Raw genomic sequence first — 23,648 nt, 5'->3', positions numbered from 1 at the left:
GTGTCCCTACTATTCCCCTTCTTTCCCCAGCCTCTTCTTTGAGCCCTTCTCCCCTAGGAGCAGCTCCAGTGTCTGCCTCTGCTTTTAGCTTTCCAAATTAGCAAGTGCTGGGAGAAAGTAGACCTAGATTCTAAAGCCAGAAGTGATGATCCTGGTCAGTTTTGCCTACAGACCGCAGCATTCTCAGCGTTCTTGTTAATTTCATGCTGCTGTTTGGCAAAGCTATGAGCAGGAGTAGAGGCACTGTCTGCCGACTGGGGAAGATAGGCACTGCATCGTTTTACATGGAATTCACATTTGGAAGGTTTTCTTCACAACCATAAGGACCAAAGCCTTAGATTCTGTAAAAAGAACAGGAGGACTAGTGGCACCTTAGAGACTAACCAATTTATTTGAGCATGAGCTTTCGTGAGCTACAGCTCACTTCATCGGATGCATCACAAAAGCTTATGCTCAAATAAATTGGTTAGTCTCTAAGGTGCCACAAGTCCTCCTTTTCTTTTTGTGAATACAGACTAACACGGCTGCTCCTCTGAAACCTTAGCTTCTGTAGCAACTAGTGGCGAAGTCCTATCGCTCACCAGGCTTGTGAACTGACTTGCCTGGGGCTTTAAGCCCATTTCTGTCGGCCTCTTCTGTACCTGATGTAGGATCAAAAGTTGGGATTCATTTCCTTACTCTTCCTGACACGTTGGGGGTATGTAATCCCAATGTAATGTTACATCATTTGTGGGTGCTGTATCCTGCCTTTGTGGTGGATGTGCCCTATGGTACAATGGTATTCTGCAGTGTATCTGCTGTCACCTTATTCTGTCTGGAGCTGGTGGTGTGACTTAAAAATCTTCTTGGGCGTCCAGAGCTGGCAAAGCCCTTTACTAACACCGAGTTGAGCATCCCAACCTCCCTGCCACACAGGCAGTTTTGTCCCATTTTACAGTTGAGAAACTGAGGCTTAGAGAGGGCAAGTGTCTTGCCCAAAGCCAGTATGTGACAGAGCTGATTCCTGTTTCTCTGTCTGACCCACAATCCCATCCTCTCCTGCTCCAGCGCATAGCTTCTGTGGGCATGTAAAAAGCACTTCGTGTCTAAAAGAAACAGGCTGTGTCAGAAATCAGCATTCTTAAATAACATGGTGTCTCAGCCCAGAGAAGAATATGAGCATTTGTTTGCTTGGGCTGGCAGTGTTTTGTCCTAGCCATCTGCGATAGAATGGATCGTGCCTGTTGGAGACTAGAGAGCGAGCCATAGCTCTTACACTTTTATTATGGGCCTCTGGACTCCTGAAGAGGGAGTGAAATCTGGGATCTTCTTAGGGTATGTCTACACTACGAAATTAGGTCTAATTTATAGAAGTCGGTTTTTTAGAAATCGGTTTTATATATTCGAGTGTGTGTGTGTCCCCACAGAAAATGCTCTAAGTGCATTAACTCGGCGGAGTGCTTCCACAGTACCGAGGCTAAAGTCGACTTCTGGAGCGTTGCACTGTGGGTAGCTATCCCACAGTTCCCGCAGTCTCCGCTGCCCATTGGAATTCTGGGTTGAGATCCCAATGCCTGATGGGGCTAAAACATTGTCGCGGGTGGTTCTGGGTACATATCGTCAGGCCCCCCTTCCCTCCCTCCCTCCGTGAAAGCAAGGGCAGACAATCGTTTCGCGCCTTTTTTCCTGAGTTACCCGTGCAGACGCCATACCACAGCAAGCATGGAGCCCGCTCAGGTAACCATCACCGTATGTCTCCTGGGTGCTGGCAGACGCGGTACTGCATTGCTACACAGTAGCAGCAACCCATTGCCTTCTGGCAGCAGACGGTGCAATACGACTGGTAGCCGTCATCGTCATGTCCGAGGTGCTCCTGGCCACGTCGGCCTGGAGCAGCTGGACAGACATTGGCGCAGGGACTAAATTTGGAGTGACTTGACCAGGTCATTCTCTTTACTCCTGCAGTCAGTCCTATTGAGCCGTCTTATGGTGAGTAGGCAGGTGATACGGATTGCTAGCAGTCCTCTTGTACCATCTTCTGCCGAGCAGCCATGAGATGTGGATGGCATGCAGTCCTTCTGCACCGTCTGCTGCCAGCCAAAGATGTAAAAGATAGATGGAGTGGATCAAAACAAGAAATAGACCAGATTGGTTTTGTTCTCATTTGCAACCCCGCCCCCCGTCTTGGGGACTCATTCCTCTAGGTCACATTGCAATCACTTACAGAGAAGGTGCAGCGAGGTAAATCTAGCCATGTATCAATCAGAGGCCAGGCTAACCTTCTTGTTCCAATAAGGACAATAACTTAGGTGCACCATTTCTTATTGGAACCCTCCGTGAAGTCCTGCCTGAAATACTCCTTGATGTAAAGCCACCCCCTTTGTTGATTTTAGCTCCCTGAAGCCAACCCTGTAAGCGCCCCTCCCGGTGTCAGAGCAATGGCAAACAATCGGGCATCTGAGAGTGCTGTCCAGAGCAGTCACAATGGAGCGCTCTGATGGGGCTAAAACATTGTCGCGGGTGGTTCTGGGTACGTATCGTCAGGCCCCCGTTCCCTCCCTCCCTCCATGAAAGCAAGGGCAGACAATCATTTCGTGCCTTTTTTCCTGAGTTACCTGTGCAGACGCCATACCACGGCAAGCATGGAGCTCGCTCAGGTAACCGTCACCCTATGTCTCCTGGGTGCTGGCAGACGTGGTACGGCTTTGCTGCACAGTAGCAGCAACCCATTGCCTTCTGGCAGCAGACGGTGCAATACGATTGGTAGTCGTCCTCGTCGTGTCCGAGGTGCTCCTGGCCACGTCGGCTGGGAGCGCCTGGGCAGACATGGGCGCAGGGACTAAATTTGGAGTGACTTGACCAGGTCATTCTCTTTAGTCCTGCAGTCAGTCCTATTGAACCGTCTTATGGTGAGCGGGCAGGCGATACGGACTGCTAGCAGTCGTACTGTACCATCTTCTGCCAGGCAGGCAAGAGATGAGGATTGCTAGCAGTCGTATTGTACCATCTTCTGCCAGGCAGGCAAGAGATGAAGATGGCTAGCAGTCGTACTGTACCATCTTCTGCCGAGCAGCCATGAGATGTGGATGGCATGCAGTCCTTCTGCACCGTCTGCTGCCAGCCAAAGATGTAAAAGATAGATGGAGTGGATCAAAACAAGAAATAGACCAGATTTGTTTTGTACTCATTTGCCTCCTCCCCTGTCTAGGGGACTCATTCCTCTAGATCACACTGCAGTCACTCACAGAGAAGGTGCAGCGAGGTAAATCTAGCCATGTATCAATCAGAGGCCAGGCTAACCTCCTTGTTCCAATAACAACGATAACTTAGGTGCACCATTTCTTATTGGAACCCTCCATGAAGTCCTGCCTGAAATACTCCTTGATGTACAGGCACCCCCTTTGTTGATTTTAGCTCCCTGAAGCCAACCCTGTAAGCCGTGTCGTCAGTCGCCCCTCCCTCCGTCAGAGCAACGGCAGACAATCGTTCCGCGCCTTTTTTTCTGTGCGGACGCCATACCAAGGCAAGCATGGAGGCCGCTCAGCTCACTTTGGCAATTAGGAGCACATTAAACACCACACGCATTATCCAGCAGTATATGCAGCACCAGAACCTGGCAAAGCGATACCGGGCGAGGAGGCGACGTCAGCGCGGTCACGTGAGTGATCAGGACATGGACACAGATTTCTCTGAAAGCATGGGCCCTGCCAATGCATGCATCATGGTGCTAATGGGGCAGGTTCATGCTGTGGAACGCCGATTCTGGGCTCGGGAAACAAGCACAGACTGGTGGGACCGCATAGTGTTGCAGGTCTGGGACGATTCCCAGTGGCTGCGAAACTTTCGCATGCGTAAGGGCACTTTCATGGAACTTTGTGACTTGCTTTCCCCTGCCCTGAAGCGCATGAATACCAAGATGAGAGCAGCCCTCACAGTTGAGAAGCGAGTGGCGATAGCCCTGTGGAAGCTTGCAACGCCAGACAGCTACCGGTCAGTTGGGAATCAATTTGGAGTGGGCAAATCTACTGTGGGGGCTGCTGTGATGCAAGTAGCCCACGCAATCAAAGATCTGCTGATATCAAGGGTAGTGACCCTGGGAAATGTGCAGGTCATAGTGGATGGCTTTGCTGCAATGGGATTCCCTAACTGTGGTGGGGCTATAGACGGAACCCATATCCCTATCTTGGCACCGGAGCACCAAGCCGCCGAGTACATAAACCGCAAGGGGTACTTTTCGATAGTGCTGCAAGCTCTGGTGGATCACAAGGGACGTTTCACCAACATCAACGTGGGATGGCCGGGAAAGGTGCATGATGCTCGCATCTTCAGGAACTCTGGTCTGTTTCAAAAGCTGCAGGAAGGGACTTTATTCCCAGACCAGAAAATAACTGTTGGGGATGTTGAAATGCCTATATGTATCCTTGGGGACCCAGCCTACCCCTTAATGCCATGGCTCATGAAGCCGTACACAGGCAGCCTGGACAGTAGTCAGGAGCTGTTCAACTACAGGCTGAGCAAGTGCAGAATGGTGGTAGAATGTGCATTTGGACGTTTAAAGGCGCGCTGGCGCAGTTTACTGACTCGCTTAGACCTCAGCGAAACCAATATTCCCACTGTTATTACTGCTTGCTGTGTGCTCCACAATATCTGTGAGAGTAAGGGGGAAACGTTTATGGCGGGGTGGGAGGTTGAGGCAAATCACCTGGCTGCTGGTTACGCGCAGCCAGACACCAGGGTGGTTAGAAGAGCACAGGAGGGCGCGGGGTGCATCAGAGAAGCTTTGAAAACCAGTTTCATGACTGGCCAGGCTACGGTGTGAAAGTTCTGTTTGTTTCTCCTTGATGAAACCCCCCGCCCCTTGGTTCACTCTACTTCCCTGTAAGCTAACCACCTGCCCCTCCTCCCTTCAATCACCACTTGCAGAGGCAATAAAGTCATTGTTGCTTCACATTCATGCATTCTTTATTCATTCATCACACAAATAGGGGGATGACTATCAAGGTAGCCCAGGAGGGTGGTGGAGGAGGGAAGGAAAATGCCACACAGCACTTTAAGCACAGCACTTTAAAAGTTCACAACTTGAAAATTTATTGAATGACAGCCTTCTTTTTTTTGGGCAATCCTCTGTGGTGGAGTGGCTGGTTGGCCGGAGGCCCCCCCACCGCGTTCTTGGGCGTCTGGGTGTGGAGGCTATGGAACTTGGGGAGGAGGGCGGTTGGTTACAGAGGGGCAGCAGTGGCAGTCTGTGCTCCAGCTGCCTTTGCTGCAGCTCAACCATACACTGGAGCATACTGGTTTGGTCCTCCAGCAGCCTCAGCATTGAATCCTGCCTCCTCTCATCACGCTGCCACCACATTTGAGCTTCAGCCCTCTCTTCAGCCCGCCACTTACTCTCTTCAGCCCGCCACCTATCCTCCCGGTCATTTTGTGCTTTCCTGCACTCTGACATTATTTGCCTCCACGCATTCGTCTGTGCTCTGTCAGTGTGGGAAGACAGCATGAGCTCGGAGAACATTTCATCGCGAGTGCGTTTTTTTTTTTCTTTCTAAGCTTCACTAGCCTCTGGGAAGGAGAAGATCCTGTGATCATTGAAACACATGCAGCTGGTGGAGAAAAAAAAAGGGACAGCGGTATTTAAAAAGACACATTTTATAAAACAGTGGCTACACTCTTTCAGGGTAAACCTTGCTGTTAACATTACATACATAGCACATGTGCTTTCATTACAAGGTCGCATTTTGCCTCCTCCCACCGCGTGACTACCCCCTCAACCTTCCCCCCTCCCTGTGGCTAACAGCGGGGAACATTTCTGTTTAGCCACAGGCAAACAGCCCAGCAGGAATGGGCTCCTCTGAGTGTCCCCTGAAGAAAAGCACTCTATTTCAATCAGGTGACCATGAATTATATCTCACTCTCCTGAGGATAACACAGAGAGATAAAGAACGGATGTTGTTTGAATGCCAGCAAACATACACTGCAATGCTTTGTTCTACAATGATTCCCGAGTACGTGTTACTGGCCTGGAGTGGTAAAGTGTCCTACAATGAAGGACGCAATAAGGCTGCCCTCCCCAGAAATCTTTTGCAAAGGCTTTAGGACTACATCTAGGAGAACCGCAAATGCAAGGGCAAAGTAATCCTTTCACATGCTTGCTTTTAAACCATGTATAGTATTTTAAAAGGTACACTCACCAGAGGTCCCTTCTCCGCCTGCTGGGTCCAGGAGGCAGCCTTGGGTGGGTTCGGGGGGTACTGGCTCCAGGTCTAGGGTGAGAAACAGTTCCTGGCTGTCAGGAAAACCGGTTTCTCCGCTTGCTTGCTGTGAGCTATCTACAACCTCCTCCTCATCATCATCTTCTTCGTCCCCAAAACCTGCTTCCGTATTGCCTCCATCTCCATTGAAGGAGTCAAACAACACGGCTGGGGTAGTGGTGGCTGAACCCCCTAAAATGGCATGCAGCTCATCATAGAAGCGGCATGTTTGGGGCTCTGACCCAGAGCGGTTGTTCGCCTCTCTGGTTTTCTGGTAGGCTTGCCTCAGCTCCTTCAGTTTCACGCGGCACTGCTTCGGGTCCCTGTTATGGCCTCTGTCCTTCATGCCTTGGGAGATTTTCACAAAGGTTTTGGCATTTCGAAAACTGGAACGGAGTTCTGATAGCACGGATTCCTCTCCCCAAACAGCGATCAGATCCCGTACCTCCCGTTCGGTCCATGCTGGAGCTCTTTTGCGATTCTGGGACTCCATCATGGTCACCTGTGCTGATGAGCTCTGCATGGTCACCTGCAGCTTGCCACGGTGGCCAAACAGGAAATGAGATTCAAAAGTTCGCGGTTCTTTTCCTGTCTACCTGGCCAGTGCATCTGAGTTGAGAGTGCTGTCCAGAGCAGTCACAGTGGAGCACTCTGGGATAGCTCCCGGAGGCCAATACCGTCTAATTGTGACCACAGTACCCCAAATTCGACCCGGCAAGGCCGATTTAAGTGCTATTCCACTTGTCAGGGGTGGAGTAAGGAAATCGATTTTAAGAGCTCTTTAAATCGAAATAAAGGGCTTCATCGTGTGGACGGGTGCAGGTTTACATCGATTTAACGCTGCTAAATTCGACCTAAAGTCCTAGTGTAGACCAGGGCTTACACAGCTCTCAGCCTCTCTTTTTGTTCAGCTTGCTCTCCCCCAGCCCTTGAGGGTCCTCTCCTCCCAGAGTCTTCTGCTTTATGCTTGAGAGGCCCCACATCTCAGGTATGACTGTGTGTGTCTGTGGGGAATATAGTCTCTTCCCCGTGGGGGGGAAGAGGGTCTGTCAATGTTCAGTCCAGGGAGGCCTGGCTGCAGTTTCTGTACAGCTGAAGTGCTGCTCCCTAGTTGGCCAAGTCAGATGTCACAAGACCCTCCTTCCATCCCCTCCTCGCGCAGGCCGGTTCCAGTAAATCCCCAAACCCTCTGCAGACTGCTGCCTGCATTAAACAGCTCTGTCTTGCAGCAACACTTCTTCCTGGGATTCTCGCTCTGCTGGGATGTCCGCTCCAAAGCTTCCCAGCAGCAGTCCGGGTGAGGAGAGGCCAGTGGGTTTAATTCTGTTGATTGCTGGGGTTTCCTTCTCTGATCAGATGCTGAAACGTGTGCCCATGTGTGGCTGCCTCCTGAAGGGTTTGAAAACTTCCTAGCTCAGGAGTACACCTGCAAATCCAGGGAGGGGTGAGGCGAGGCTAGCATCAGCCTGTGTGCTCTCCTGCCTTAGCTGCCAAGTCCGTGCATAGCACCTGCCAGCTGGCTTGCAGAGTAATAACAACTCCTCCTCCCTCTGCAGGCGTTTCTTCTGGTTAAACATGCTGTATGGGCAGACCTCTTCGGGAGCGAAGTGTTTTGTTGCCTTATATGTAAGAGGCAGCGTGGCCTAGGGGGCTGCGCATGGGCTGTTGTGCAAGCGCTGCATGACGGGCTGTTTGTGTGGTGCTTAGCAAGATGAGATGCTGAGGTTGGTCGGGTTCTCCAGCTGTGACTGTATAATAACAAACAGCTGCCATGTTCCGTCCCAGAGGTGGTTGCAATTTCAGTGCCCTGGGAAGAGATCTCTTCATGCTCCTTCCCTGTACACTGTGGTGTTGAGGCTTAGCTGTTAAACACTCTGTGATCACTTACAAAGTGCAAAGTAGCTTTCCTTCTGCCTCCCTGAGGGATGGTCAGTGCTGACGTGAAATGCCTTTGAGTTGCCAGCACCTGTGCTAAGGAGTTGTGTGTAAGCAAGTTTTGACTGCTTAAGAGGAGTGGGTCTATCCTGCCGCTAGTCAAGCAAGCCCTGAATCCGCCCACTAACCTGCTAGCACGGCGATATCGCCGGGTGTTCCAGCCCCTCTCGTGCAGAGTCCTGCGTTTAGACAGTAAACTCTTTGTGCTGCTGCAGCTGCCGCTCCTGGAGTTCCTAGTTCACCGCCTGCACCCCTGCCGTGGGCCAAGTGTCATCTCGTAGGAGGTGGGAGGCCTGCTCTCCGCAGAGCCCCTCCTAGCAGTAAGAACTCATTGCCGTGTACTTGTAATTAAATGCTAAGCCCATCTCTTCCGTTCCTGCAGGAAGAGGAGCTGTAACGCCGTTAAAATCATCCTTTATTAACAGAGACTGAGCAGCGGGGGCTATGCTACCATGAAGCTTGGTTACTGATGGACCTGTCGGCTGAAAACGCAAGGTCTTTTACACTGCTGTATAGCAGAGTGGCCTCCTGTCACATGGCCGTCCAGTGGATGGTTTGTGGCCTCATAGCATGAGGCCTGGCAAGATTAAAGCATAACTTCATTCCCAGGGAAACAGATCTTGCTTGGCTGAAGATCTTCCCGATCTTGTTTGGCTGAAGTGGAGGGGGTTAGGAAGCCTGTTGGGATTATTGTGTGCTTGAGCCATGTGTCAGGGGAGTGCCTCGGTGCTCTCAGAGAACTGGTCCCCATCTGGCTCAAAGCAGTATCTTTATGGAGCTGCTCCCTCCTGGGAGGAGGGGAGCAAAGAGGCGGATTTGCCTGGGGTTAGGGATGGCTAGGACAGTGATGCAGACTCAGCCTCCATGTTTGGAGGTGGTTGGTAGCAGGGATTTTTTTGCCAATCATTTGTAAATTTCCCCCTTGCGTTTCCTCCCACTCGAAGCCCCTATGTTGTCTGGATTACGTTCACTTTGGCATGTCTGTAACCCCCGTTGGTATCCCCGGTCCGATCTGTCACGCACACAGCTAATTTACATTTCTTCTATTTTTTTAATGAGATGGTAATAGGTGTCTCTCAGATGAATCCATTAGTGCCGCACTGGCTCCAGGGGAGGAGGGGCACAGCTCTCCCCTTTTCTGCAGCTCACAGGTTCTGCTCTTTGTCTGCACCGTACCATACCCACCACCCTTACCCTGACGTGCCCCTGCCCCCTTATGCTGTACATGTCATTTCCTCTTTCCTTCCTTTGCTCGGAAAGTCCCTCTGCCACCCCTCTGTCTTGTCCAGAACTTTCCTCCTTCACCTGACTCACTGGGCCAATCCCTGGCTGTGGCAAGTCCCCATGTGTGTCTCCATGTCTCGCTCCTTGTCTTCCAAAGTCCCAGTTTCCTCCACTTAAGCATATGATCAGCCCCTTCCTGCACACTCCAAAAGGTGAGACTGCATCAAACTCCGCATTGTTCTGGGTCCGTTTCAGAGTCACCCAGGCTAGTGATGCTCCAAGGGGTCGCTCCAGCCCACGTCTTGGATTTTCTGTCTTCTGCTCCTCTTGTTTGTATAGCATCAGCTCTCTCTGGTCCAGCTCTTTGTTGGTGCAAGAGCCTTCTCCACAGCCTCCCTGTCTCCCTTCGTCTTCCTTCTGGTCTCCCCAGGAGCCTCCCTTTTGCACAGGTCTGGCATAGCTCAGTACCCGTGTTGGTACTGCCCCGTCCCTGCACCACTGAGGCCACAAGGTGCCCATGGCTGTGAAGAAACGGCATTCTACACTCTCTCCAAGGTGTTACTTTGGTCTCTCTTCCCCTCCCACCCCCTCCAGCAAAGGTAACTGGATGCCTGAGGCTGAAACTGGTAGCACTTCTCCTGTTGCAGTCAAGGTATTGAGGGCCTCTCACAACAGAGCATTACAAGGTCCCAGGTGTATTTCCATCGTGACTGTCTGGTCATCTCCCAGGTTTTGCCTGTAGAATGCTGGGATTCCTGTTCCCAGATGCACAGGTGTCTCGGAGTCACTGCTTTGGGAGGGGGAGAGGTTTCTCCGCCTGCAACCCAGATCTCGGTCTGTGTCCTATCCAGCTCAGCCATTGATCTAGGATTATGGCGTAAGTGCCTGCTGAGCTGTAACATGGAGAGCCTCAAAATGTAGTGAGATTGTGAACAGATTATGAGGCAACCTTTGAGACTGCAGGGCAGGGTACTGATGGCGTTTATTGTTCTGCTCAGGGGAATATTTGCATTGCCAGGTTCCTCCTTGGCACTAACATGGCGCTAGCTAGCCAAATCCCAGCATCGCTGCTCTGCTGGCTTCGTCTCTCTGGAGTCCCTCTTGGCTTCTGAAGCCAGGTCCAGTTGTCCCTTTGCTTAGCGGGAGCGTTCTGTGCACCTTTTGCTGTGATCCTGCCTGGTAGCCAGCAGGAGCTGTGGAAAATGCTGTCTGGATGCAGATGCCTTTGCAGGCTGGCAGGGCTGCACTGTTTACTCTAGTGCTCGTGATAAAGTGCACAGCCCAGTTTTACTGCTCTGCAAGGCCAAGCGAATGCACCAGTGTGTTTCTTGTCAGCATGGTGCTGCTCTTACGGGTGACTAGTAATGTCCAGCAGGAAAAGAGTCCAGCTCTGCTTAACTTTCAGCCATTACTGCCCCTCTCGATGCCAGCTGGCTGCTGGGGCGCTCCCTGATAGGAGCAGCATTGTTGTTAACTCATGAGGGTGTGGGACCTGGGAGCAGTCTGTGCTGCTCACTCCTGTGTTCTCACAGGGCTGGATTGTAAACGATCTCTGGCTTCATGACGCTTGTGGGGCTCTGGCTCCTGGTTTAGCAATGAAACCCCATTAGGTGAGGGTGACCACACTGGGCAAGCATCTGCACTTCAGCAGAACCAAAAGTGAAATCAGCTTCCCCTCGCAGAGCTGCTGTCATGCCTGTGCGTGTGTGTCAAGGGCAGACACGAGGGGAACCTGACTACGCTTTTTCCACATTGCAGTAACTTCGCTGATGAGCATCAAGTGCTAAGGGGAAAGGCCCCTGTAAAGCTTTGGGGGTAGAGACAAGATGGCTCTGCAGTTCAAAAACGAGCACATCAGCCCCTTGGAGAGGTGGTCGGTGGGGGTTGAACTTAGCACCTTTGGCCCAAAAAGCATGAGTTCTGCTTCGCTCTGCCTGCCCAGCACAAGCCGCCCAGCGTTACCTGAACTACCGAAGGGGCAGGATGGTATCGAGCGAGAGAAGAGGACTCGGGACACCTGCCCATGAGATCTGCTAAGGAGACAAACTCTGTTGAGTTGTCACACACAGGGTGCGTGGCAAAAATCCACCGGGCATTTCAGTAACATCCCATGTAAGGCGATGTGTGTGGGTCAGTGAAGGAAGCCACCTGAGGGAGCATGAAGCTGGAAAAAAGCCCCTGGTGGGGTGTGTCTCCTGGCTTTACTGATTCAGCAATAGACTGCACAGGGAACCCCAGGCAACCTGTGATGAGGGGGAGGGAAATGCCAGTGGGATGGACAAATCTTGGCTGGCGGCTGGGTGGTTATTACTGCCTTGGGATGGTGTGTAACCAGGGGGTACTCCGCTATGCCGATCAAATTCCTCCTGATCCTCTCCCCTCTGGTGACGGGAAGTAAAGGGTCTTGTTGCCTGAGCTGGGATGTGGAGCGTGGAAGTTTGGATGTGACTCTGATCTTTTTCCTTGCAGCATGTCTTTGATGACTTCAGCGGCACTGTATCGCTCTCCTGGGTTGGAGACAGCACTGGAGTAAGTAGCGCATTTGATCTGAACGGGCTTTGAAAGGTAACCCTTCGAAATGATGAGTAGCAGGGGGTGAGCAAGCTGGAGAGGCAGCTGGGAAGCACGACTTCACTTCCTGGAATCCTTGAACCTTGGGCACAAGCATTCCTGACTATTGGACACTCCCAGTGTTCTGCGTGTCCATACGTTTAATCCTGCCTAGGAAGGTCCCTGGTGGGGGCTGGTCTAACACTCCAGCTAAATTACTATAGAAGCCATTATAGTTAAAAATGGCACAAATCTACATAACCTACAGCAGGGGCGCAACCTACAGCAGGGGTACAGTTATGTTGGTAGAACTGTGCTTAGACTGGTATCGCTTATTTCGGCACAGTTACAGGAATGAGCTACGCCGATAGGACACCTTTATCCTGATGTGTCTGTGCCCACCGTGGAGGGTTGCATTACTTTAACTCTCAGTACAAACCTGCATGTAGACCAGCACGAGACCCCTTCTGCAGCAGCTGCTGCAGGCCGTGGCTGCCATTATGTTAGCAGGGCCCGCTGCCCATTGGCTGCTGTATCTGGCTCTGTCTTGCTCCAGGGGGCCCAACATTTAAATACATAGAAATAAAAATAAATATTTTAAAATTAACCTCCCCACCCCCTAACTAAACTCTACCCTCTGGGGAGAGAACAAACTGCAGGCAGCAGACATGGTGGAAGGTACCCAGGTGTTACAGGGGTGATGCAGCACAAGGGTCTAGACAGATTCGAGGGGGAGCGTTGCGTTGTCTGACCCTGACGGGTTGGGGGAGCCGCCCCCTTTTGCTCTGGTAAGAAATGGCCAGCAGGGCTCCTTCCTCCTGAGCTAGGGGATGGAGGGTTTACACGGGGCGCCATTGTTAGCCTCGGGGGTGGGGCAGGGATATGTGCTCCTCTTCCTTCACCTGCTGCACTGAGACGGCCTGTGGCCCGTTGATGCTAAATCCATCTTGACGTCCCGGCATGGCATCGCTGAGAGCCCAGCTTCCAAAATAGATGCCTTACTTGCAGTCTGAATTGGAAGTTGAAGCTAGACAAATTCAGACTGGAAATAAGGAGTAAATTTTTAATGGCGAGAGTAATTAACCATTGGAACAACTGACCGAGGGGCGTGGTGGATTCTCCGTTACTGCCCATCTTTAAATCCAGATGGGAAGTTTGCCTAAAAGATGGGCTCGAGGAGTGATTGGGGGGCAGGTCTCTGGCCTGTGCTGTGCAGGAGGTCCGACTGGAGGATCACAGTGGTCCCAAGTTCCCTAGGGCTGTGCAGGTGTGCAGCCACTGGGGCCTGTACTGCAGAGGAGAGAGGTAAGGGGCATGTAGGGCTGTGGCGGGGAGAGGCACCTCTCCCCTGGCCACGGGCTGCTGCAGCAAGAAAGGGCAGAGGGGGAGTCCTCTCTCTCCCTGGGGAAGCCTGCACCCCAAACCCCTCATCCTTAACCCCAGTCCAGAGCCTGCTCCCCCCACACATCCCAACCCTCTGCCCCAGCCACAGCCTTCACCCCCTACACCCCAACCCTCTGCCCCAGAGCCTGCACCCCCACTAGGAGCCCTCAATCCCCGCATCCCAACCCTCTGCCCTAGCCCTGAGCCCCCTTCTGCACCCCCGCCACTCATCACCTCCATATTGGTGCACATAACAAAATTAATTCCGCACATGGATCTAAAAATTAGAGGGAACATTGCAGTGATCCCTTCAGGCCTTGGGATCTATGGAAGCTCCAGGCCTTTGAGGAGTGGGATGCTGCTGAGCTGTGCTCTTGTGTGACTGACGCTCATTAGAAGTGTCTGAAAATGGAGCAAGGGAGCTGCTGCAAGGAAACCTTCACAGCCAGCACTGCTCGCTGAGCAGCTGGCGTCGGAGGGTTTTTCTGTCGAGCTATCACAAGGCGGCTGCTCCTCCAACCCCTGGAATTGCCCCTCTAAATTACAGCTCCGGGCAGGGCAGGGCAGGGCTGTCTTTATCAGGCAGGGTAACCTACACTCCTGTGGGCCCCTGCAGGAAAGAACTGCTGAGGCAGCCAGCCTCCCTCACCCGCTGCGTCCTGGACAAGGCTCTCGCAGAGCAGCTTGGAGGCTCAAGCCCATGTTTGAAGTTCTTAGTCTCCCTGGAATCATTGGCTCAAGCCCTGGCAGAGTTGGTTCAGCTCCTCAACCTCCCCATGTGTGGGCCTGCGAGGCAAGACCTTACATCCCAAGGTCTTGTCTGGGCAGTGGACATCAAAGATCCGTCGGCCCTTCTCAGGGGTGAATGGTGTGTCCTAAAGCCTGGCCAACACCCCCGCCTTTTATCAGTGTTGTGCATTGTGCTGTCCATAGCTTGGTGCCTTCCACCCTAGACATGGCTGCCTGTTGGAAGGTGAAGGTGCCGTATACCCCTGTAAACCCATCTGTAGATACTAGCTTGTGGCATTTGGTGCCTTAAAGACATTGGGATTTGCTGTTTCTTGAGAAAGGTGGGTTGAGCCAATAACCTGCCCCTGCATTTGGCTGGAGGCCAGATGGCTGTCTGACAACAGCACACACAGCCTGCGATTTGGGGGTACCTCGCCACCAGACTCCTTTCCCGCCCTGGCAAATACAAACCTTTTTGGCCAGTGAGTCCCTGTCTTGCTGTTAAAGCGACTCTCCCTGGGAGAGGGGTAAGAGTGGCGTGGAGGGTTGGTCAAAGCACTAAGTGACTGGACTGAGGCGGGGTATTTAAGGGGCTGTCAACCCCCTTCCCGGGGTCAGTAAATCCAGTGGAGGGGGTGATCTGAGGGCTGCACTCACAGGCTGCCAGGCGGGGGGAGGGGCTGCTAATGGGTTCTCCCTGATGGCCCTTCCCAGGATTGACTCTCTGGTCCTCTCTTTGGCCAGGTTATTCTTGTCCTGACCACATTCAAGTTACCGCTGCTGTTCGTGAGTTTCAAGCAGTCCAAACTCTACAGGAGGTGAGGCCCCCAGTGCCAGATGCATGCAGCTGATTTGATTAACTCAGTGGATTAGCGAGCTGCATCGTCTGGCTGTCTGACCTGATGCTGCAGCTCACTCGCGGCCAGCCGTAAAGGTGGTGTAGCCACTGGGGGAGGAGTTGGAGGGAGGCTGAGATGCCAGCAGGCTCAGGCAGCCTCCTTGGGGTGTGGTGGGGGAGGCAGGGCTTCTAAACTGGTGCCTAATCACTCCACTGTGTCACCGCTGCTGATGGGTGCTGGGCTGCCGTACAGGAATGGGCGATGCCTCGAGTGGGGATAATTGCCAGGGCTTGGGTGTATCTTGTCTCTTCCTCTGATGTGCCTGGGAGAGTGTGAGGAATGCAAAGAAACTGCCCAGCCCAGTGGGGTGGGCGTGCTGCAGGGTGACAAGAACAGCTCTGGGCTGCTCAGCTGCTCTGGGAATCTGGGCGTTCAGTCGCCGAGACCGTTTCCATGCCAGTGGAGAGCTAGCACATGAGCTAAAACATGCCAGTGGTGATCCTGGTGTGTGGTGCCCGGTCACTCACTCCCCTCTCCCAAATCATGCCCTGGTTCTTCATGGGCAGGTGTGACCAGTACTCACTGCTTCCCAGACGCCTCTGCACTGATGCAGAAGATTTGGGGATTAGAGCTCATTGGAGACTGGAATATTCTCAGTCCTGGGTAAACACCTTTTTTGGGGGGAAGGAGCCTGTAGGCTGGAGCTGAGCAATGCAGGACTGGTCTGGGGGTCTTGTGACTCCCTTTTGGGCTGTTCCTGGTCCTGGGTGATTGGAACTCTTGCAGGTTGGCTCCTCCCTAGCTTGAGTGCTGGAAAAGGGGCCATTTTCCATGGAATGCTTCCGTTCTTTGCCTGGTAGCTGCACTGAGCAGCTGCTTTGAGTTGCCCAGGACATCCCTTCTTTCAGGCTCTCTAATCCCAGCAGTTGTCCCTGAAGCATCAGTGACACCTGTGCTGCATCCCAAGGTGTCTCCTAGACCAGGGGCTCTCAACCTTTCTCTGTCTGAGGCTCCCATGTCATTCTATAAAAACTCCACAGCCCACCTGTGCCTCAACAACTGGTTTTCTGCATAGAAAAGCCAGGGCCAGCATTAGAGGGTAACAAGCAGGGCAGTTCCCCAGGGCCCCACAGCACAGGAGCTCCCGCAAAACTACATTGCTCAGACTTCTACTTCAGCCCTGGGTGGTGGGGCTTCAGGCCCATGCGGTGAGGATTTGGCTTTCTGCCCTGAGCCCCAGCGAGTTTAAACTGGTGCCACTTGGCAGACCCCTTGAAACCTGCTCGCGGCCCCCTGGGAGGCCCCAGACCACTGCTTGAGAACCACTGCTCTAAAAGAGTCATCATCTACTTTCTTTCCTCTCAGCGAGGACTATGGAAAAACTTTCATAGACATCACTAAGCTCATTAACCACACCTTCATCCGGACGGAGCTTGGGATGGCCATCGGACCAGAGAACTCGGGGAAGGTAGGAGACAGCTGCTGATGTGCTCTTGGACAGCATGCACTCCCTTGAACTGCTCCTGAGTCAGGGATGGAGCTGGCCTTCATGAGGGCTGCATTCATGCTGCATAGCAATGCACTTTTGTTCATTGAAATGCAACTCTCCACATGGCAGTGCTGACTGGTGTTCAGAGGAGGGGTGGTGGTGTGCTCCTGGGTTGGGTACTGCTCCCAACACTCCATTTACCTGCTGGGAGAAGGAGGGGAAGTCACATCACAGCTCTGTGCCTCAGTTTCCCTGTCTGCCTATCTCTCTGAGGCTTAGCCAGAGCCTGTGAAGCACTTGGAGCCCCATTGCCAGGAAATGCACATTCTGATCCCATTGCAGGGAAATGGGGCTGAGTGAGCCACACACTGCCCATTGTGTTGGAGCAGGTCAGTTCAGCCGGCGCGGGGGACATGGCCGAGGCTGACTGTCGCAGTGAAGGCATGTGCACCCTCGCTGACCTGGTCTCCCTCTTGCTCCTTGTCTAGGTGATTCTGACAGGGGACATGCCTGTGCCTGGAGGGAGCCGTGGAGGAAAGATCTTCAGATCGTCTGATTATGCTAAGAACTTTGCTCAGACAGATCTCCCCTTTCAGCCCCAGAGTCAGGTCATATACCATCCGCAGAACTCCGACAACCTGCTGCTCCTCAGCACCGAAGTAAGAGACCAGACGCGTCCCACTCCCCCTGTCTCCGCTTCGTACATAGCGCCCAGAATGCACTGAGAGATGTCCCGGGATTGAGTTCTGTAGCGACACCTGGTGGGGTCGGGTGGTAGCATCCCACAAGGGGAAGAATGACAAATCACAGCTGCTGTGTCCTTTAGCCTTTTAGGCTTCTGGGGGATGAACTTCTATTCCTGAGTCTGAAACCTACAGGCAGTACTTTCCAGGGAGTGTTATGTGGCCTTGTATTTAGAAGCCCTGACGTGTGTTCCATTTCAGAGGGTTGGCTCTGCATTTTTTTAGGCCAGATGCTATTTGAAGCGTTAGAGTTAACACAGCCAGTAACCAGCAATCCTGTCTGACTACTGAATTTTTCAGAACAGTCTTTGGGTGTCCAGGAACTTTGGGGAGAAGTGGGAAGAAATCCACAAAGCTGTTTGTCTGGCAAAATGGTGAGTAGCCGAATGGTAACACGGTGTCCGCTGCTCTAAGCTCTCCCGCCAAAGGAAAGCAGGAGCTACTCAACACTGCTTGTGGCTCTTCCACTGATGCTCCTGCACTCTTTTTCTGTCCCCTCTTTTCCCATAGAGGAAGCCCAACAGCATGAGGGGCACATGCCACTCATGTTTAATACGCTTTGATTTAGAAATAAGTGTCCCATCCCACTGAGGGTTGGGGAGCCTTCCCTGCCACAGTGCAGTGTCCTGGACTCAGATTCTTCCATCAGGAGCAGCAAACTGCTCTCTAAGGGTCAGGAAAGCATGGACTGAGTGTTCCCTCAATGGAAGCCTCCACTCTTTTCCCATGGAGTATCTAGAACTCCACACACAGCCACGGGCCTCTGGCTGGGCTCATCTGGTAAAACCTGCCTGACTGGTTTCACCTAACTGACTGATCTGGAGCCTCCCCATACCTGGCCAGCCACCGTTCCTTACTGGGGTTATCTGAGTGTCTGTGTTCATCACACACTTCCTTTAGACCTTTAGCAGTCTAATAAATACTCCAGTTCATGCTTGGCTGCTTCACTTCTTTAGTGTGTGTCTGTGCTGTACCCGCTCATGTCAGATTCTGCTTATGGATGCCCACAATCCTCCTTCCTGGCTGCTACAGAGGGAGGGAGGGCACCGAAAAGGTGAGAGGACCTTGGATTTTTTGGAGCTGAATCCCAGTTTGCTTAGTCTCGCTGGATTTTGAACCCCTTGGAGTCAGCAATACCATTCAGCATTCTGGTCCTAGATACCAAGATGACACGTGCATCCAGTAGCTTTCAGTTCAGACTGGAACAGTTTAGGAACCATGGGCTTGGGTGCCATGAGTTTGTTAGGTCTCAGCCCTGCTTCTGATAAGTAGAAGCTTCATCACAAACTTACTTGAATCTAGTCAAGCTAGTCCTTCAGTGACTACCTGGACAGGGCCAGTGTGTGCGGTATGGATGGTATCTGGTTGCAGTTCACAAACCCCTTGGATGTTCCCCAGACTTTTGAGCAAAAGGACCCACATGTCTCTGAAAGGCCTGTAGCAGTCGTCGCTGGTGCATGTGTTGTAGAATCCCAGTATACCACGGGGATACAGGCTGTCCCTGCTCAGGGAGTCTGGCTTCACCTGTGTCCCCATGTTGTGTACAATTATGGGTATGGCTACACTGCAGTCGGGGGTGTGATTGCTGCCTACGTGGGCATGCCTGTGCTAGCTTTAATATCACTAGGGCCGCTAAAAGCAGCAGAGAAAACCCGTTGGCAGGGACTCTGGGAACGTGTTCTGGGTGTGTGCATTGCTGCGTCTTCCTGGCTGTCTGAGCAGTGCGAGTTAGAAGACAGCTAGTGCAGATCTGCCTCCCAAGCTGCAGATACACCTCCAGCTGCAGCACAGACAGTCTGACACAGCTGTTGATCCGCTTTCCTGATATCAGCTTTCTAAGCACTCGTGGTTTTTCCCCCCCTCCTGTCTGTTTCTAGGGGCCCGAACGCCACCATCTTCTTCACCACCTACCTGAATGACTCCTGCAGTAAGTACTCCCTGGTTCCAACAGTTGGGCAGTATCAGAGAATCAAAGCCACTCTGTGTGTTCGAGGCCAGAGACTTCACAAACCTTTTCCCTTCAGCTTCATGTTCTGCAAACACCTTAATAAATAATCAGCCGTTAGCAATTGACTCGTTTGCCCAAGGAGCTGGGGACAGGCCAGTGAATGGTCCTGAGCAAAAATGCTCTGGAGGTTGTATAAAGCTAATCGGTGGCTATTTTAACATGTGATTCTGAAAGCTGTCAACTGTTTGTGGTCCCCCTCCTGCCAGGTACCATATAAGGTGACTTAGATGCCTGGATTTACAGGTTAAACAATTTATGTAAATTACATCTCCAGTCTGTTTAAATGTAGCAGTCCTACAGGTCACAATTCTCGAGGTGCTCTCCAGCGATCACGGAGAGTATGACGCCGTAATACCCTCACAAAACTTAAAACACTGTAGTGGGTCGGTGAAGACGCTACCGATGGCGAAGGGAGAGCGTCTCTTGCCAGCGTGGGTGTTCAGCTCCCCGAGAGGTGATAGCTAGGTCACCAGAGAATTCTTCCATTGACCTAGCTCTGTCTACACTGGGGCCTTTGGGTTAACTGCTTTGTTCAGGGGGGTGCATTATTCACACCCCTGAGCAACGTAGTTACACCAACTTCTCTTCCTTCTGTAGCCCTGGCCTCAGTGTTCCCCTCCCCCCCTCTACTGCAGCAACATGAATTCTCGTTTCCTTCTCTTAAGAAACTGATCTTGGGTTTTTGGAGCTAAAGAAAACCAGTGACTTTGGCAAAAGCTTCAAGACCATAGGAAACAAAATCTACTCGTTTGGCCTGGGAGGTCGCTTCCTGTTCACTTCCGTGGTGACGGAGAAGGTAGGAGATTTGCTTTACTCCTTTCTGTCCGGCTTCCAGGTGGTTCTGAGAGTCCACAAGTCACGGCCTTTCTTTGTTTCCATGGGGGAGGCCATGGCCCGGGTTTGGATAAATGCCCTGGTTTGGGTTCGTGGGTGCAGGGTCCGTGTGAATGTGATTGTCCCTTAAGGGGCTGGGAACAGGCCAGGGCATAAATGAGCATGTGGCTGTCCAGAGTTGCTTATCCCATTCCTGTGTCCTGATCTAGTACTGGGACTGTTCTCACTCCTGCTTCTCTTCCCTGTCGCCCTCTCTGGTCCGCCTAGGCCCCAGGAGCGTGGGCACTGCCGGACGCTTGAATACGATAGTCACTGGTGGTGCAGCATAAAGATTGTGTTTGCCTTCCAGGGCAATACGAGGAGGATCCATGTCTCAACTGACCAAGGGGAGACCTGGAATATGGCCCAGCTTCCATCTGTGGGTCAGGAGCAGTTCTTCTCCATCCTGGCAGCTAACGAGGACATGGTGTTCATGCATGTGGATGACCCTGGAGGTGAGTGACAGAGGGCAGGTGGACGGGTGGGTGCCTGAATAGATCCGAATTTCAGTTCCAGTGCTTCATCCAACTGGAGTTGATTGTAAATCTCTACTCAAGAGAACACTGTAGTCTTCTGATAGCAAACCCTAAGAGCCTAGAAATGCAAAGCCAAGCTGATAACTCACGTAAATCCCCTGCCTGTATGTTCTAAGTATAGAAACAACCGTAACTTTGTCCAGTTCTGCACTGACTTGCCTTGTATACCCACTGCAATTCCATGTAGGAGGCAGTGTTCTGAAGGAGAGTTCAGCAAGGGCTCTAATACCTGGTAGCCCGTGGCTGTGGGAATACCATAGCCCCGTGCGAACACTATGGTTTTGTACGTTGCGTGTCTGAATGCATGTGGTTTCCACGCTACCCTGCACGCCATCTTTTAAGTTAAGTTTTGGTCCACGCCTTAAATTTATTCCCTTAGAAATATTATCCCCTTATCTGTGCCAAATCTTTCACTATGGCACGGCATTTGAAAATCTGTCCTTTGAATCTTATGGTCCTGAATCCAGCCTGCTTTGATGAAGAAAAGTGCCTCAGTCTCCTTTATTTTCTCTGCAGTTGTTCATGGTCTTGGAGGTTAAGAGCAGCTTGTAGTGATGGAAAGACGAGTGCCCTTCAGTTTAAATTCCCCAGTGCAAACTAGGAGAAGACCAAAGCAGGCCAGTTAGATCACAAGTCAGTTTTCAGAGTCGCTGATGCAGTCAACATGTTTGCTGCTGGAAAGTAGGACTGTCTTGTGAGTAGTGATACAAGGGCAGAGTTAAGGTTACCTTAATATTGTTTAAGACTTCAGGAATTGCTCAGTGTTGGGGGTCCCGGCAGAGCTTGCAGATGGCCCTGCTCCTTCTCCGACCAGTCCCTTTGTGGAGTCTTCCTTTCTAGTGTCAAGACTGGACACCCAATGTAGCTCCCTGCCCGCCCGTTCTCCAGTCATGGAGAGAGCCACATCAGGCTTGTGGCCGCATGGAACAGGGATCGAGGGATCTGCGCTCCTTGCCACTGTCCCCGTGCCATAGTTGTATGTGTCACATGAAGTTGCCTGTCAGATACATGTAAATACTTAAATTCTCCCCCCAGATCCCTCTGCAGCAAATTCCTCCAAGGCACCAGGCTTCCAGAGCAGCAGATTAACCCAAACTTCTGCTTTCTAGGCGGCAGGTTTTGAGAGTTGCTGAGTGTAATCCTCACTTCTGCGCCACTGTCTGGCTTCAGGCTTGCCAGGAAAGCTGTCCCTGGCACACAATCATGCCTGTGACATTTCAGTTGCACTGGTTTTGATTTGGCAAAACTAAGGGGCTCAGAATCAGTACTGGGCTTCAGACAGAGGGAGACCCTTGCTCAGATGGCCCTGTTACCAGAGTACTGTTGTTGGTTTATCCTCTCACGCCCCCCTGGGGCAGGGCTGTTGTCCCTGTTGTACACCTACACATGGTCTGTCGGGCACCCTAACTGCTGAGCCATCGTTCCTGGCAAAGCAGAGGGTGAAAGTGCTGTCTCCAAGGCCAGCTGTAAGTAGAAGCAAAGAATTTGGCATCTGGCAGCATCACACCACATGAGCGCTGGAGTTCGTGGGCCCCCTTTGCTTCTCCTCTGGACTTGCTGCTTCTCTCTGCCCCCACCGCCCCCGCCATGCGAAATGGGGATAAATCGCTGATGCGATGCTGTGTCAGCACGGGCAGCGTAAGGTGCGACTCTGGCATGTGGAGGCTTGAGTCCGGGTGTGACCAGGAAACTTCCCTGGCCTGGTAACCTCTGTGGCACTATCTGATTGCTCCTCTTCCAGAGCTGTGTCATCTGTCTGTCTTGCAGATACTGGATGCGGCACAATCTACACCTCAGACGATCGAGGCCTCATATACTCCAAGTCCCTCGAACGGCATCTCTACACTGGCATTGGGAGTGAAACTGACTTCACCAATGTGACCTCGCTGCGGGGCGTCTATATCACCAGCGTGCTCTCTGAAGGCAAGCGCTCGCTCTTGGGGGATGGGCTGCGCCCAGCAGGATGGCTGCATTAGAGCAAAACCCTCTGCCCCGGCACCGGGGAAGGGCCCGGGGTAAAGCATCAGTCAAGCCAGAACCTTTCTCTTGAATGCCCCTCCCTGTTCCTGGGGGGTGTGATTCTCCAGGGGTCTGCACCAGGCCTCAGGAATGCTTTGGGGCCTGCCCAGGAAGGATGGAGTGTATCTCTGCTGTCCTTTGCCTGCTCCTGTTTGAGTCCAACCCTTACACTGTCTGCAGGGTTCGCGTGGGCCTGGCTTACATGGCTGGATAGCATGCCGTCCTTGCTCATGTGAGTAGCCCCATTGAAGTCAGTGAGCCCAGTTCTGCTCCCATTGATGCTGGTGGGCCTGCTCACAGGAGTAAAGTAGCAGCTGGCCCCTAGGTGCAAAATTTTTCAGTCCAACACCCTTTCTCTGCTCACGTGTGAGTCTCCTGCAGGGCTGTAAATGGCCAAGTTTGGGTTCAGCCCGGAGGTCTTTAGAGAAGAGCCTGAGTTGGCTTCCAAAAGTCTGGACAGATTTATTCTGGCTGGGAGAGGGGGCGAGACCTAGACCTTTCGATTCACAGGACTCTACTCATTGACTTGAAAGCATCACGTTGTCGGCAGAGCCCCGCTGGGGTTCAGTGCTGCTCAGCAGTCTATGGCACTATGCAGGCACATCCCGGGGGGAGGAGGTAAGTGGGCACCATGGGGCATCGCTGGGAGGCGAAACAGCGCTCTCACTGGCGTGTCTGAATTTTAGCTGAAATGGTACAGTGATACACAAAGGGAGGCGAGTAGTCCATGGCAGTATGAGCTAATACAGTGAACAGACACTACCTGTGCCATGCAGGACCAATCTAACTTCTAAGGCAGAGCAGTGAGGGAGCCTGGCTGGCTTAATAATTTTAAAAATTCTTGAAACTTGCACGCTCCTCCTTTGTCTGCAAGGATGGTTCTTCGCCTCTGCTGTCTTCTGGACATCCTGCTGGTGTAACTGGGGAGCTTTCTATTGGCCCATTACTGAACCAGTCCTTGGGGTCCTACTAGAACTGGAACAGAGTCAGTGGAGTGATTGCAGCTGGTGAGAAACTCCTCAGTGCAGTGTAGCTGAGCGCTCTACACTGGGAAAACGGTGCAGCAGAAATATATGTGGTCAGCTGCCAG

General features: G+C 52.3%; 2 protein-coding genes across 2 annotated transcripts in view; one reads left to right on the top strand and one right to left on the bottom strand.

Moving 5' to 3' along the window:
* CYB561D1 (cytochrome b561 family member D1) overlaps positions 1-23,648 on the bottom strand; it is a 433,261-nt gene that overhangs the window by 114,134 nt on the left and 295,479 nt on the right. The window lies entirely within an intron of this gene.
* The window catches only part of SORT1 (sortilin 1), a 39,682-nt gene that overhangs the window by 2,197 nt on the left and 13,837 nt on the right, over positions 1-23,648 (top strand). Inside the window, exons 2-10 of the mRNA XM_073319617.2 lie at positions 11,859-11,918; positions 14,796-14,869; positions 16,256-16,358; positions 16,868-17,038; positions 17,423-17,496; positions 19,000-19,049; positions 19,796-19,926; positions 20,314-20,458; positions 22,307-22,462. Of these exons, the coding sequence (XP_073175718.2) occupies positions 11,859-11,918; positions 14,796-14,869; positions 16,256-16,358; positions 16,868-17,038; positions 17,423-17,496; positions 19,000-19,049; positions 19,796-19,926; positions 20,314-20,458; positions 22,307-22,462 (964 nt within the window). The remainder of the gene's footprint in view (positions 1-11,858; positions 11,919-14,795; positions 14,870-16,255; positions 16,359-16,867; positions 17,039-17,422; positions 17,497-18,999; positions 19,050-19,795; positions 19,927-20,313; positions 20,459-22,306; positions 22,463-23,648) is intronic.

Source organism: Lepidochelys kempii, chromosome 21 (genome assembly GCF_965140285.1).
Source record: "Lepidochelys kempii isolate rLepKem1 chromosome 21, rLepKem1.hap1, whole genome shotgun sequence".
Classification (NCBI taxonomy): Eukaryota; Metazoa; Chordata; order Testudines; family Cheloniidae; genus Lepidochelys; species Lepidochelys kempii.
The sequence above is the reverse complement of the archived record's forward strand: the minus strand, read 5'-3'. Positions and strand labels throughout refer to the sequence as shown.